Source organism: Schistocerca piceifrons, chromosome 2 (genome assembly GCF_021461385.2).
Source record: "Schistocerca piceifrons isolate TAMUIC-IGC-003096 chromosome 2, iqSchPice1.1, whole genome shotgun sequence".
NCBI classification, from domain to species: Eukaryota; Metazoa; Arthropoda; class Insecta; order Orthoptera; family Acrididae; genus Schistocerca; species Schistocerca piceifrons.
The window spans coordinates 344,400,067-344,417,316 of record NC_060139.1 but is presented as its reverse complement, the minus strand read 5'-3'; the positions used below and the strand labels follow the sequence as shown (position 1 = coordinate 344,417,316).

The 17,250-nt window shown below is 38.9% G+C and overlaps 1 protein-coding gene across 3 annotated transcripts in view; it reads right to left on the bottom strand.

Moving 5' to 3' along the window:
• LOC124775037 (probable multidrug resistance-associated protein lethal(2)03659) overlaps positions 1 to 17,250 on the bottom strand; it is a 462,866-nt gene that overhangs the window by 369,509 nt on the left and 76,107 nt on the right. For all 3 annotated transcript variants that reach the window (XM_047249814.1, XM_047249815.1, XM_047249813.1), the window contains exon 2: positions 11,783 to 11,875. In XM_047249814.1, coding sequence (XP_047105770.1) covers positions 11,783 to 11,859 — 77 coding nt within the window. In that variant the 5' untranslated portion in view covers positions 11,860 to 11,875. The remainder of the gene's footprint in view (positions 1 to 11,782; positions 11,876 to 17,250) is intronic.

Below are 17,250 nucleotides of genomic sequence, written 5' to 3'. Positions count from 1 at the left end.
GCACAGCTCATTGATAAAGTAGAGTATCATTCAGTAATTTGTTTTTGGCTATGTGATTAATACACAGCACTTCTATGATAGATTACTACATTTATAATGTGAAAGCCGTAAGCTTGGGTAGTTGACCTATGAAAAGTACAGATTTACTATCGTATGAGAAACAACAAAGGTAACAGAAGACATGCATGAACCTCTACATCTACATATATACTGTGCAAACCACCATGGTGGATGGTACCTGATACCACTGCTAGTCACTCCATTTCCTGTTCCACTTGCGAAAGGAACTGGAGAAAATGACTGCCTATATGCTTGCATGTGAGCTCTGATTTCTCTTATCTTGTAATGTAATACACTGCAGATGAGTACACAGAAAGAGCTACATTGTATGATTATGCAATTGTAGTCACAGCCATAAAATATCTAAGAGTATGTCCAGGGAGCAATTTAAAATGGAAGGACCACATAAAACTAATCACAGGTAAAGAAGATGCCAGACTGAGATTCATTTGAAGAATCCTCAGGAAATTAAGTCCATCCACAAACGAAGCAGATTACAAAACTCTAGTCTGACCAAAATTTGAACACTGCTCATCACTCTGGGATCTGAACCAGAGAGAACTGATAGGGAAAATAGAGAGGCTACATGGAAGAGCAGCATGTTTTTATTACAGGTTCATTTATGAAGTGTAAATGTACCACTGAGGTACTCAGCCAACTTCAATGACAGACACTGAAAGAGAGGCATTCTGCATTGTGGTGTGATTTACTGTAAAAGTTCAGACAGCTTAAGTTCCTGGAGGAGTCAACCAATACATTACTTCCTCCCACATATATCTCATGAAAAGGCCATCAAGGTAAAATCAGAGGGGTTTGATATCACATGGGGGCATACCAGCAATTGTCTTATCCATAAACCACTCACAACCAGAACAGGAAAAGGAAAGAAGTGATAGTGATACACAAAGTACACTCAACCACACACCATAAGGTGGCCTTAGGAGACTAAACATGCAGTTGTAGATGTAGATGTACATCTTGGTTCATAGTCCTTATGCAAGATGGATGTTGGTGAGAGTAGGATTGTTCTGCACTCTGTCATAAATGCCAGTTCCCTAAGATTTCTCAATAGGTTTTGCAAGAATAATGTCTTCTCCAGGGATTTCGACTTGAGTTCACATATAATTTCTGTAATACGTTTCGATCGAACCTACCAGTAACAAACTGCAGGACACCTCTGAATTGCTTCAACCTCTTCCTTTAATGCAACCTGGTGGGGTTTCCTAACACTTGAACATCACTCAAGAATGGAATGCACAAGTTTTTGATACATGATCTCCTTAACAAATGAGTTACATTTCCTAAATTTCTCCCAATAAACTGCCGTCAACCATTTGCTTTCCCTATAGCTTACCCTTCATACCCATACAATTCATGTTGCTTTGCAATGTTATGCCTAGATTTTGATCAACACAACCGTGTCAGGCAACACACTGTGTTTACCATTATAGGACTGTTTTTCCTACTAATTTGCGTTAATTTACATTTTTCCACTTTTAGAGCAAGCTGCAATTAACTGCTCCAATTACAAATCCTGTCCAAGTCATCTTGTATCCCCATGCATTCATTCACTTAAAAATGACACTATTCTGTACAACTTCATTGACAAAGATTCTTATTGTTGCTCATCCTATTCGTCAGATCTTTTATGTACATAGAGAACAAGAGCAGTCCTACCACACTTTCCTGGCACACTTCCTGAACACCTGTCATCCAGGACAACATACTGGGTTCTGTTACTTAGAAAGCTTAAAAAGGCTTCAAGCCACTCACATACCAGATGACCTATTCCGTATGCTCAGGCCTTTGTTAACAGTCTGCATTGTACCACTGTCTCAAACGCTTTCTGGAAGTCTAGAAATGGCCTATTAAATTTTCCTATTTCCCTTCAGCCAAGGTACACAGGATATTGTGTGATAAAAGGGATAGATGACTTCTGCACAAGTGATGCTTTCTAAATCCATGTTGATTTGTGGATAGAAGCTTTCCTCTGTCACAGAAATTTATTATGTTTGACCTTAAAATATGCTTAAGAATTCTGTAGCTAACTTATATAGGGATAAGTTGGAATACCAAGTAAAAAAGCAAAAAGTCATAAAATCTCTAGATGACATAGAAATAAGACAAAAAATATGTCAAGGGTCTATATGCAGGAAGACAATAAGGAGATATTTTTTTATATCCCTGACTGATTTTTGTTCCATGGGAACCAAAGATGTCAATACTGGCTATGAAAGCCTGCATTTTATGATCAAGGAAATCATTTACCAAAGTGGCACAGAAAAAATTATGGAGGAGAAAACTTGAGCCAGTAAAAGTATGGATGACACACTAAACATTGGATCTTATCTAAGAATGAAATAGACTGCATTAGCATTGTCTCGACAGAAGCAAAACCATCAATGAAAAAAAAAAATAATAATAATAATAATAATAATAATAATAATAATCACCAAATGTGTATTGTAAGATAATTGGATGAGACAAGTAATCAGTGAGACTGAAGGACACCAAATAAGGGCAAACATTGTCAATGTGGACTCAGAATTAAAGTTAATTATAATTTAAATGTAGAATTTATAATGCTATAACGAGATTAGACCAAAACATGTTTTTCCTTGTGGAGCAAATAAAGACCAATATAGCACTTACAAATTTCTAAAAAAAAGAGAGATAACAATACATCTGTTGAGCTGTTACCAGATGATACAAGTGTGAGATGGCATAGGGGGCAGGAGGACGAAATAGGATGAGAGAAGAAGAGAGACTGGAACACGTGAAAGGCAAGGACTAACAAGATACTGAGGCTAAAAAGGGAGTGTGGGAAGATCCCAGAAAATGGTGGAAGGATTATTTCTATTTGTGCAGTTTAGAAAAGCTGATGTTGGTGTAAACAAAATCAAACAATGAAAAATACAGAATGGAATAATTCAACAAAAGTTGTGAATATTATACTGTTTTCTTGTACAGAGAACCTTCGATACGTAGCTTTATAAATACGGAAGATCGACTTAATGGCATAGCTCCACTGAACACTTACCCTGATATTGATTGTCGTATTGATGACGTAATTAACCAATTTGCCAGAAAGAATAAGTGCATGTAATTCATCATTTAAGGAAGAGAACCAGAATTGTAACTTTTTTATATCGTAAGATGGCATTGTGTTGTATATGTGTATAATCAGTTTAAATAATTCCTTAAACTTTGCATGTGACTTGATCATTTTTTATTATGGTAAAAGTAAAGGTAGCTCAAGATATCTTTAGCACCCCCTCCTTGAGGTTTTTCTGTATCTGCCACTGTATACAGTAACATAGGACTCAGTATTCACATTGCTGGAATATTCCTAGACCTGAGAAAACCTTTTTACTCAGTAAATCATGGGCTTCTCTTAAAAAAGATCTGTGGGCATACAATACCAATGATGCATCAATGAAACTTACAGTCAAGTCCAGATGAAACAGAAATAGTGTATCAAACTTAGACATAAAATCAAAAATACGGTTTTAGCTTTCAAATCTACAAGCTAAACAGTGAGACGAGAAGTCCATAAAGGCTCCCTCATTAGCCCTTTCCTTTTTCTAGCTTATATTAATAATGCTGTACATCCCTTTAATTCACACATTGTAAATTATGCTGTGGCACATTAGTTTTATTCTGTGGAAAAGACTGTGAGGAAGTGGAATTTTCAAGAATTAATGGTGAATTAGAATTAAGTACATATTTCCATGCTCATTGACTAAAGGTCAATGTAAGTAAATCCCAGTTGCCAATATCTGCAACTGGCAGCTCACAAGACTCATTTGTAAATGACCTAAGTGGTATAATGGTGGTGGAAGCAAATAGCTGTAAATTCTTAGGTGTCCATCTGGACTCAAATATTTGGTGGATTAGCTGCATGAAATTTGTGTGTGTACCTGTCCAAAATGGTGCCCACCCACACTCTGAAAACTTCATATTATGGGACAATCTATCCATAATTTAGCTACCACATAAAAATATGAAGTTGTGCTGCTGACATACCCTGCAGATACAAAAAAATGGGGTTGAGGATTATGCATGGACTGGGCTATAAAGGTTCTTTCCATGAAGTTCTCATACAAAACAAATATTTCACCATCTATTCACTGTACCTATATAAATTAATTACTTTTTTTTATCTCCCACACGACTGAAGTAATTACAAGTAGTGATATACATGACAACAACACCAAGTCCTATGGTAACTAGTTCAGATAAAGAACTAAACTAAAAGTCTCAGACCAGAGCCCAAACATTAATGGTATGATAACATATAATACTGTAAGCTGTCCTTCAAAAGTCCTTTAAAAGTTGTACTGGGGTGGGGTGGGGGGGGGGGGGGAGGGAGGAAGTAGTAGAAGAAGAACAAGGAAAAGAAAGAGAAAGTTCAAAATAAAACCAAATTCACTTGACAAATTTTAAAGGAGTAAACATTATTTTAATGTACAGAAGTGTTTAAAAAGAAAGAACAGATTTCATTTGTTTATTACAAACTATAAAAGATAGAACTACATTGTGCATGCCTTTGGATGGAGGAAGTTTCAAAATTTTGACACAGTTGTGATGTGGTTTGTAGCAACATGGCAACCACACCACAAGAGAAATCATTGGAATTCGCAAGTAGTCAAGCTATTGTTCAATTGAAAATTGAAATGAGCATTCCGTCATTGATTCAACAAGAAGCCACTTCCGCACAAACAGATTTATAACTGGCATACAAAGTTGTTGGAAGTTGATTGCATATTCAAAGGGTGGTCAGCCAAAAAATCTGATGAAACTGTTCAGCCTCTCCAAGACATGTTCAAATGAAGCTCTGAGATGTCCACAAGATGAGCAGGCCAGGAAGTTCAACTTCCAAAAATAATAGTGTGGCATGTTCTGAAACTATGCCTTGACGAAGCCTTACAAGTTTCAGTTACTGCAGCAACTGTATCCTGGTGACCGTAAAAGAAGGTACAAATTTTGCATTTCAATTCTCCAGGCTATGGTAGAGGACATATTTTTTGAACAATTTGTCTGAAAAGATGAACTGACACTTCATCTACCAGGTAAAGAAAATTGCCATAATGTAAGAATTTGGGGATCACAAAAATCTTGGCATTGCTATCGAACGTGAAACGAATACCCTAAAATTCAATGTGTTTTGTACCACTTCTGTTCACAAAGTTTATGGACCTTGCTTTTTTGCAGAGAAAGCTGTGACAGGATTGTCACACCTGGAGAAGCTGCAAAATTGGTTGTTTCCTCAACTTCAAGATTCCAATTATTTCATTTTCATGCATGACAGCAGACTGTCTCACTTTCACATTGAGGTGCATCATTATCCTAACAACACCATCCCACAACATTGGATTGGAAGAGGTGGCCAATAAGATCTCGTTCATTGTTTTTCACCTCCCAGGACACCAGACCTCACATCTTGTGATTTATTTCTGTGGTGGTATATAAAAGACAGAGTCTTTGTTCCACATAAGGCAACTACGCTTCAAAATCTGAGAAATCAAACCGCTGAAGTTGACAATTCAATAAACAGTGACTTGTTGATTTATGTTTGGAATGAAATGGACTACCATATTGATGTTTCTTGAGAAATGTATGGCGTTCATAGTGAGTGCATGCCATTGTGCCTGTGCAAATATACAGGGTGTATACACAGACAAGAAAAAAATTCCTAGGTTTTTCCTGGATTTCCCGTTTGGAAATACACTTTTTCTCCAGTGAAAATACACTTTTTCATACGTAAAATTATGCTTTTTCCCTGTTAAGTGACAATATACTTTTTCTTGGAGCTGTAAAACTTATCAGTCCTTTGAAAGGTGAAGGATTTATACACCAGCATTGGAACTTCCATTTTGGAAAGATCTTTGATGCGCGGTAACATTTATATTATATTTTTGCACTACAAAGTATAAACCCGGATTCCAGCAATTACAGCATAGCATGGCAACTTCTGAAGAATTGAAAAAAAAAAATTGCGATGCACTTTTGTCAGCCAATTGTAGCTTGTGTCACATGATCTCACCAGCCAATGACAGCAGATATACAGAACATAGGACATGTAATGTAGTCAGCTCCTAGAAACATCACTATTAAGTAGTGCCAACACAAACACAGAAAGTTAATGGTTTAAATTAATATACAGACAGTATAACCACAAGAAAAGCTAAGCTATCATTACAATATTGGTCACCAAAAATTTTTTGCTGCTTTTTTTTATTTTTTTCAAGGATAATTATACTTCTGTCATTGTTACTACATAATTTGAATATAATAGAGGGAAACATTCCACGTGGGAAAAATATATCTAAAAACACAGATGATGTGACTTACCGAATGAAAGTGCTGGCAGGTCGATAGACACACAAACAAACACAAACATACACACGAAATTCAAGCTTTCGCAACAAACTGTTGCCTCATCAGGAAAGAGGGAAGGAGAGGGAAAGACGAGAGGATGTTGGTTTTAAGGGAGAGGGTAAGGAGTCATTCCAATACCGGGAGCGGAAAGACTTACCGTAGGGGGAAAAAAGGACAGGTATACACTCGCACACACACACACATATCCATCCGCACATACACAGACAAAAGCAGACATTTGTAAAGGCAAAGAGTTTGGGTAGAGATGTCAGTCGAGGCGGAAGTACAGAGGCAAAGATGTTGTTGAAAGACAGGTGAGGTATGAGCGGCGGCAACTTGAAATTAGCGGAGCTTGAGGCCTGGCAGATAACGAGAAGAGAGGATATACTGAAGGGCAAGTTCCCATCTCCGGAGTTCTGACAGGTTGGTGTTAGTGGGAAGTATCCAGATAACCCGGACGGTGTAACACTGTGCCAAGATGTGCTGGCCGTGCACCAAGGCATGTTTAGCCACAGGGTGATCCTCATTACCAACAAACACTGTCTGCCTGTGTCCATTCATGCGAATGGACAGTTTGTTGCTGGTCATTCCCACATAGAAAGCTTCACAGTGTAGGCAGGTCAGTTGGTAAATCACGTGGGTGCTTTCACACGTGGCTCTGTCTTTGATCACGTACGCCTTCCGGGTTACAGAACTGGAGTAGGTGGTGGTGGGAGGGTGCATGAGACAGCAGATTTTACATCGGGGGCGGTTACAAGGGTAGGAGCCAGAGGGTAGGGAAGGTGGTTTGGGGATTTCATAGGGATGAACTAAAAGGTTAGGTGGACGGCGGAAAGACACTCTTGGTGGAGTGGGGAGGATTTCATGAAGGATGGATCATTTCAGGGCATGGTTTGAGGAAGTCGTATCCCTGCTGGAGAGCCACATTCAGAGTCTGATCCAGTCCCGGAAAGTATCCTGTCACAAGTGGGGCACTTTTGTGGTTCTTCTTTGGGAGGTTCTGGGTTTGAGGGGATGAGGAAGTGGCTCTAGCTATTTGCTTCTGTACCAGGTCGGGAGGGTAGTTGCGGGATGCGAAAGCTGTTTTCAGGTCGTTGGTGTAATGGTTCAGGGATTCCGGACTGGAGCAGATTTGTTTGCCACGAAGACCTAGGCTGTAGGGAAGGGACCATTTGATGTGGAATGGGTGGCAGCTGTCGTAATGGAGGTACTGTTGTTTGTTGGTGGGTTTGATGTGGACAGACGTGTGAAGCTGGCCATTGGACAGGTGGAGGTCAATGTCAAGGAAAGTGGCATGGGATTTGGAGTAGGACCAGGTGAATCTGATGGAACCAAAGGAGTTGAGGTTGGAGAGGAAATTCTGGAGTTCTTCTTCACTGTGAGTCCAGATCATGAAGATTTCATCAATAAATCTGTACCAATCTTTGGGTTGGCAGGCCTGGGTAACCAAGAAGGCTTCCTCTAAGCGACCCATGAATAGGTTGGCATACGAGGGGGCCATCCTGGTGCCCATGGCTGTTCCCTTTAATTGTTGGTATGTCTGGCCTTCGAAAGTGAAGAAGTTGTGGGTCAGGATGAAGCTGGCTAAGGTAATGAGGAAAGAGGTTTTTGGTAAGGTGGCAGGTGATCGGCGTGAAAGAAAGTGCTCCATCATAGTGAGGCCCTGGATGTGCGGAATATTTGTGTATAATGAAGTGGCATCAATGGTTACAAGGATGGTTTCCAGGGGTAACAGACTGGGTAGGGATTCCAGGCGTTCGAGAAAGTGGTTGGTGTCTTTGATGAAGGATGGGAGACTGCATGTAATGGGTTGAAGGTGTTGATCTACGTAGCCAGAGATACGTTCTGTGGGGGCTTGGTGTAGCCAGCTACAATGAGACGGCCGAGATGATTGGGTTTGTGAATTTTAGGAAGAAGGCAGAAGGTAGGGGTGTGGGGTGTTGGTGGGGTCAGGAGGTTGATTGAGTCAGGTGAAAGGTTTTGTAGGGGGCCTAAGGTTCTGAGGATTCCTTGAAGCTCCGCCTGGACATCAGGAATGGGATTACCTTGGCAAACTTTGTATGTAGTGTTGTCTGAAAGCTGACGCAATCCCTCAGTCACATACTCCCGACGATCAAGTACCATGGTTGTGGAACCCTTGTCCGCCGGAAGAATGACGATGGATCGGTCAGCCTTCAGATCATGGATAGCCTGGGCTTCAGCAGTGGTGATGTTGGGAGTAGGATTAAGGTTTTTTAAGAAGGATTGAGAGGCAAGGCTGGAAGTCAGAAATTCCTGGAAAGTTTGGAGAGGGTGATTTTGAGGGAGGTGGGTCCCGCTGTGACAGAGGACGGAACTGTTCCAGGCAGGGTTCAATTTGGATAGTGTCTTGGGGAGTTGGACCATTAGGAGTAGGGTTAGGATCATTTTTCTTCGTGGCAAAGTGATATTTCCAGTAGAGAGTACGGGTGTAGGACAGTAAATCTTTGACAAGGGCTGTTTGGTTGAATCTGGGAGTGGGGCTGAAGGTGAGGCCTTTGGATAGGACAGAGGTTTCGGATTGGGAGAGAGGTTTGGAGGAAAGGTTAACTACTGAATTAGGGTGTTGTGGTTCCAGATTGTGTTGATTGGAATTTTGAGGTTTTGGGGGGAGTGGAGCTGGAAGTGGGAGATTGAGTAGATGGGAGAGACTGGGTCTGTGTGCAATGATTGGAGGTTGAGGTTTGCTGGAAAGGTTGTGAAGGGTGAGTGAGTTGCCTTTCCGGAGGTGGGAAACCGGGAGATTGGATAGTTTTTTGAGGTGGAGGGTGGCATGCTGTTCTAATTTGCGATTGGCCTGTAGGAGGCTGCTCTGAAGAGCCGGTGTGGATGTGGGAGAGGAAAGATTGATGACTTTTATTAAGGATAGGAGTTGATGGGTGTGTTCATTGGCTGAGTTGATGTGTAGGTGAAGGATTAGGTGGGTGAGGGAAAGCATGGCCAGCACATCATGGCACAGTGTTACACCATCCGGGTTATCTGGATACTTCCCACTAACACCAACCTGTCAGAACTCCAGAGATGGGAACTTGCCCTTCAGCATATCCTCTCTTCTCGTTATCCACCAGGCCTCAATCTCTGCTAATTTCAATTTGCCGCCGCTCATACCTCACCTGTCTTTCAACAACATCTTTGCCTCTGTACTTCCACCTCGACTGACATCTCTACCCAAACTCTTTGCCTTTACAAATGTCTGCTTGTGTCTGTGTATGTGCGGATGGATATGTGTGTGTGTGCGCGAGTGTTTACCTGTCCTTTTTCCCCCTAAGGTAAGTCTTTCTGCTCCCAGGATTGGAATGACTCCTTACCCTCTCCCTTAAAACCCACATCCTTTTGTCTTTCCCTCTCCTTCCCTCTTTCCTGATGAGGCAACAGTTTGTTGCGAAAGCTTGAATTTCGTGTGTATGTTTGTGTGTCTATCGACCTGCCAGCACTTTCGTTCGGTAAGTCACATCATCTGCATTTTTAGATATATTTACTACATAATTTGTAATCTATGAGCGAATTAAATAAATATGGAGAACTGACCTAGAAACTTGATCTCTTTTAGCATGTGTTACCTTTTTTAAGAAACATCAAACACAAATGTGGCAGTAAAATTTTGAATAGTGGCTTAAATAGGTGGTCTTTTGGACCTAAAATTTATTTAAATGGCTTGTCGTCACTGTTAAGTTTTGAATGAGAGTCAAACACTTTAATTTAAGATATTCATCGCACATTCTCACATGTAACATAATTCATCTTGTGTAAGTAACACTTTTCAAACTACCATTTGGAATATTTTCCCACGACCTGTTACAAATGTAAACAGTCATGCTCACCAAAATGAGGCCCACAAGAAAGATGCATCAAAAGCAGCTGGTTGTTGCAAATCACTCCATAATCTTCGGACACAGTTTGCTGCCAGTAGATGCTCGTATGTGCACTGTTTTGTTGTTGTAAATAGTGCATTTTCCTTGCAACTAAAGTGTTATTTTGGTGTTATTCTCTCATTTATGTTTTATTCTGCAGTAGTGAGCTAAAGTAACATTCCTTGTTAAAGTATCAGTTCTTCAAAATTACAAAAATTTAGCTGAAAAGTAAAATAATGAAAAATTCCTGAAATTCTGAAAAATTCCTGGACTTCTCCCATACTTGTCCCAAATGAAAAAATTCCCGAATTTTTCCTGGATTTGCCAGTTGTCCCAGAGCATATTCACCCTGATGTAAGACTCTGAACCTTCTTCTATCCAGTGATATGCACAATTTGTTTCTTTCTTTCAGAGTTTCTTTGTGATAACCAACTGAAATCTGTTCTTTCTTTTTGATTCACCCTCTATTTGCAAGCTAGACATAAGATGATTCAAGTGTTTTTATGGTATGTGGTAAACAAATGATTCGTGTTGTACTAATACATCTAAAGATTGTAATGTATTTTGAACAGCAGTATTGATTGTTGTAATTACTGCGAGTAATGCTACGACCTACATGTATTTGACATTTGCAAAAGTCCTCATATTGATGACTCCACGCAAAACATTCAAGTAAATAAATGTGCACTCATAAACATCTAATTTTATTAAGTTCATAGACTTATGTAGCTGTCATAAATATATTTATTGCTATACAAAAACACAAGGTGGAGACTATTGTAAAATACATACTGCTTCATTATCTATGACTCTCTACCAGTGTTGGGTAATTTCTTGATTCCATGTCTGAAGACATTTGCTTATTCAGAACTTAGAAAGTTATTAATTATCATTTTATGAAACCTCTTTATTGTTCAAGAAATTTACCAAACACAATTGGATAAAGAACAAGGACAGCTGAAATATGAGAGCACAATAACACAATAAGGAAGAGGACTGAAATAACCTTCTAACTGAGCACATGACTAACTGTTTTATCATGCATTATCAAGTTTCACCAGCACTTGTTGCAGTTTTTTGGTTGTTTTTCATCATTTTCAACCTGCCTGTGTACTTCCAGGAATTCAAAAAAGAAAAACTATCAAACACGATCTTTTCTTTAACTTATGATTTATCATTGCACATTACTTAGTCGTCAAAAAAATGTGAACTATTTTGAAGTCAACAAAACTCAATGCATATTTACAAATATAACACTTCAAACAATGGCTGCCAGTTGACAAGTGGTAAAGCAATTTTATGAATTAAGTACTTAGACTATGAAACAAAAATGTAGTGTAACTAATGCAGAAACCTAATTGACTTATGCAAGAATCTAATACATTCATTTTATTATATTACATATTTCTGGTGCTTTACACTTATTTTTGCCCCTTCTATCCACCATGAATGACAGTATTAGTCACCCTTACCAGAATGTGAGTGCAGAGAGTGGGCTTGCTGAACTCCTCGGATGTGGTGTGGTGGTAATGTCCTCCTTCTCATTCATGGCTGCGCTCTGGAAACTACAAAATCATCTTTGTTAGCAACACAATTTTAATATAAATTGGAAAGTTTCTGTCCTCACAAATCAAATAAAAACAATTAAAAAAAGGGATAAACACAGGAGGATGTTGTCATCAGGAGACACAAAACTGGCATCCTACAGATCGGAGTATGACAATGTTAGATTCCTTAATCAGGCAGGTAGCTTAGAAAATTTAAAAAGGGAAATGAATGGGTTGAAGTTAGCTATAGTGGGAATTAGTGAAATTCAGTGGCAGGAGGAACAGGACTTCTCGTCAAGTGAATACAGGGTTATAAATATAAATCAAATAGGGGCCATGCAGAATTGAGTTTAATAATGAGTAAGAAAATTAGAATGCGGCTAAGCTCCTACGAACAGCATAGTGAATGCAATATCGTAGCCAAGACAGACACAAAGCCCTGTGTGGTAGCATGTACCACAAGCTTATATTCCAAATAGCTCTGCAGATGCGGAAGAGATTGAAGAAATGTATGATGAAATAAAAGAAATTACTCAGATAGTTAAAGAAGAGCAACATTTAATTTTGAAGGGGGCTGGAACGTATGTGAATATGGACTCAGAGAAAGGAATGAAAGAGGAAGCCACCTGGTAAAATCTTGCTCAGAGCATAATTTAATCATCACTAACACTTGGTTTAAGAATCATAAAAGAAGGTTGTATAAGTGGAAGAGATCTGGAGACAGCTGAAGATTTCAGATTGATCACATAATGGTTGGACAGAGATTTAGGAACCAGTTTTTAAATTGTAAGACATTTCCAGAAGCAGATGTGAACTCTGGCCACAATTTATTGGTTATGAATTGTAGATTAAAACTGAAAAAAATGAGAAAAGGTAGAAGATTAAAGAGATGGGACCTGGACAAGTTGAAAGAACTAGAGATAGGTGAGAGTTTCAAGGGAGCATTAGGCAATGGTCGAGTGGAACAGGTGAAAGGAATATAATAAAAGATGAATGGGTGGCTTTCAGAGATGAAACAGTGATGGCAGCAGAGGATCAGATACATAAAAAAAACAAGGACTAGTAGAAATCCTTGGATAACACAAGACATATTGAATTTAACTGATAAAAGGAGAAAATATAAAAATGCAGCAAATGAAACAGGCAAAAGGGAATACAAATGTTTAAAAAATTAGATTGACAGGAAGTACAAAATTGCTAAGCAGGAATGGCTACAAGACAAATATGAGGACATAGAAGCATATTTCATTAGAGGAAAGATAGATACCACTTAAAGGAAAATTAATGAGGCATTTGAGGAAAATAGAAACAGCTGTATGAACATCAAGAGCTGAGATGGAAAACCAGTCCTAAACAAAGAAGGGAAAACTGAAGATGGAGGGGTACATAAAGGGTCTATACAAGGGAAATGAGCTTGAAGGTAATATCATAGAAAGGGGAGTGGATGTAGATGAAGATGAGAAGGGAGATACTGTGAGAAGAATTTAACAGAACTCTGGAAAATCTAAGTAGAAATGAGGCCCCAAGAGTAGACGGTATTCCACCTAAACTACTGATAGCCTTGGGAGAGCCAGCCATGACAGAATTCTTCCATGTGGTGTGCAAAATGTGTGTGACAGGTGAAATACCATCAGACTTCAAGAAGAATGTAATAATTCCAATTCTGAAGCAAGCAGTTGCTGACAGGTATAAAAATCATGAAACTATAAGTTTAATAAGTCATGATTGCAAACTACTAACACGAATTCTTAACAGAAGAACGGAAAAACTGATAGAAGCTGACAGGGGAAGACCACTTTGGATTCTGGAGAAATGAGGAACACTTGAGGCAATACTGACCCTATAACTTATCTTAGAAGACTGGTTAAAGAAAGGCAAGTGTATGTCTATAGCATTTGTCAACTTAAAGAAAGCTTTTGACAATGTTGACTGGAATACTCTCTTTGAAATTCTGAAGGTAGTAGGGATATAATACAGGGAGAAAAAGGATATTTACAACTTGTACAGAAACCAGAAAGCAGTAATAAGTGTTGAGGAAGCAGTGGTAGGGAAGAGAGTGAGACAAAGTTGTAGCAGACCACCCACATTATTCAATTTGTACACTGAACCAGCAGAAAAGGAAACCAAGGAGTAGGAACTAAAGTTCAGGAAGAAGAAATAAAAACTTTGAGATCTGCTGATGACACTGGAATTCTTTCAGGAACAGCAAAGGACTTGGAAGAGCAGATGAACAGTATGGACAGTGTCTTGAAAGGAGGATCTAAGATAACATCAACAAAAGCAAAAAATGGTAATTGAATGTAGTCAAATAAAATGAGTTTATGCTGAGGGAATTAGATTGGGAAATGAGACTCTCAGTGTATTAGAAGAGTTTTGCTATTTGGGCAGTAAAATAACTGATGATGGCTGAAATAGAGAGGATATAAAATGTAGACTGGCAATGGCAAGAAAAGTATTTCTGAAGAAGAGAAATTTGTAAATATCAAATATACATTTAAGTGCTCTGAAGTCTTTTCTGAAGGTATTTGTCTGGGGAATAGTGACGTATGGAAGCAAAACATAGATGATAAATAGTTTAGATAGCAACAGAATAGAAGCTTTCGAAATGTTGTGCTACAGAAGAATGTTGAAGACTGGACGGGTAGATCACATAACTAATAAGGTGGGGAGAAAAGAAATTTGTGACACAACCTGGGCCAAAGAAGGGACTAGTTGATAAGATACACTTTGAGACATCAGGGGATGACCAGTTTAGTATTTGAGAGAAATGTGGGGGGTAAAAATTGTAGAGGGAGACCAACAGATTAATACAATTAGCAGATTCAGAAGGATGTAGATTCAGTAGTTACTCAGAGATGAAGAGGATAGTGTAGCATGGAGACCTGCATCAAATCAGTTTTTTGACTGAAGATCACAACAACAACAGCAAACACGTAAAAATAAATCTATACATAGTATTTCCTTTTATTTATATACAGGTATTATACTTTATGCTGGCCAGGTAAGAAAATTGAAAGGTAAACTAATAGACAATTTCAACACTTAATTGCAATTAATCTAAAAGGGAAAGACAATCTGTAAGAAAATATTCATATTTTGAATTGTGTTACTCTTCATTGTTGAACTGAAAATTTCTTTTGCAAAAGGTGTAATGGTATTCACATAATCCCAAAATCAACAGTGCATAAGAACTTTCAAATTCTGTTGTCATCATTATCTTTCTGCTTGTTCCAATATCTCACTTTTTTGATGACTGAAATATCAGTCACTTAGATAATGATTTTTATCAAAAGCAAAATTCACTAGAGAAAGCTACAAAATAACAAGCACATAGCATGGCTAGCCAGCACTTAACTTCAGAGGACAAAATTCTAAGTAGAGTCTCTAGACACACACACTCACAGATAAAGAAAGAACTACCCTAGCTTTCAGAATTATTGATCCATTCCTCAGGAATTCCTGTATAAAGAAAGGAGGGCCAGATCACTCAGGCCCCATGATATGAGGGACCAACCTGTAGCGAAGATAAGGGAATCAAAGATAAACAGAGAGGTGTCAGATGGAGTAGGAGATCAATCACTGGTAAGAACTGTGATGGATTCACTACACAGCTGATCATAAGAACAGAGTGAGAAGTAAAGATGAAATAAGATGAGGAAAAATTAATTTTTAATATTATGTAATAAAGAATTAGGTGGGAAATGAAAAAAAGAGACAGAGAAAAACCAAAGATTGTATACAGGAGAGAAGAGAGAAGAAATAAAGTAAAAAATAATTAGAAAAATCTTCAAAAATAAATAAATAAAAATGTAAAAAGGAGGGGGTGCTAATGGACCTTAAGTCCACAAGTCTGTCAGGGTGTGATGAAATTTTGTGGGACTAGTTCCCATCTCTGGAGCTTAGGGAAACTAGTACTGGGTAAGAGTACCTAAATAGCCCTTTTGGTGCATCAGACACTCATATACATTGAGTCAAGATGTACAGAATGCTCAGCAACTGTGTGTTTACAAGGTGGACAGTTCTTCTATGTTCTTTCATGAACTCAGCCAGTTTAGTAGTGATTGTTCATATAAAAAATGCCATGGAGTGAAGACATGCTAGTTTGTAAGCAGCATGTATTGCTCAGACTGTGATATTGGTGGATTTATCATTGGTGAGGCTGGAGAAAGTGGTGTACATGGAACTGATGAACTATCAGCTGTTTCTGACAACTGCTAGCATTACTGTGAGGGTTCCATATGTGGGAACACCATGAGAGAGGAACTTCTTTGACCATCTACTTTGTTCTTGGCTCCTTGCCAAGCATATCTTAGTAAGGTGGACTGCCAAGCAGTGTGACATACTTTTGTATCTGCACCATGTGATAAATAAAGAGTATTCTAACCAGCACTGTGTCATTACTAATTGTCACCCTCACCTTATACCAGGGTAAGATTCTGAATTAGTGGCACACAACAACCACATATGGATCATTTTTCACTCCTTTGTTCCCAGCTTCAGATACTACGTACTGACAATGCAGCCACTATGCAACTGCCGTATGTCACAGTTCTCAAGATAGGACGATTTCTATATGGAAGTGTGCAGTGTTTTACAGCTGAGTCCACAGTAAGTGATATTCTTCAAAACCAAACATGACTTTTGTCAATGGCTCACTACAGAATTGGACAATGGTACCAAACAAAGGAAATGGTGATTTCATTCCAGACTATATTCTGCATACAGGCCAGACAGCTACTGTGCTTCAGCTGCTCAAATGGCCACAGTTTTTAATGTTTGCTATTGTTGATGTGTTCGTATGCTGCATTCAAACATGTTCAACCCATTTCACTGCACAATGTGGCCCACACTGCCACACAATTCTAGATGTTCTTAGTGCATCTATGACCCTGCTGCTTCTGGGTACTGAGCATTCATCCATGTACCACTTTGGATTTTGCCTCGGTTACTGGCATGACCATCCAGCAACAACATCCCCGACTGTTACAGTGCACAACCTAACCTACTGCCATTTCGCCCAGATCAACCCATTATCTGGTTCGCAACTGTTGAGAACATCCTTGTCACACGTATATCAAATGACAGCATCAAATTCATCATGTTATTCAGTCACTTCAGTGAACACACAGATGTGATCAGTGACATTATTCTTTCACCCCCAGCTGATAATAAATTCCTTCCCTTGAAAACTGCTCTTCTCAAACGTCTCTCCCAGACACAGGAGAAACAGTTACAATAAGTTATTTGTGATGAATAGATGGTGGGCAGGATGTCACCACAGTTTTGGTGCCAGCTACGCACACTAGTGGATTTCAAACTGAGGCCAGACATCATGCCCTGAGCCCTTGGGTCATCAAGTTTCTGCCTCAAGCACAACTTGCAATGATTTTTTA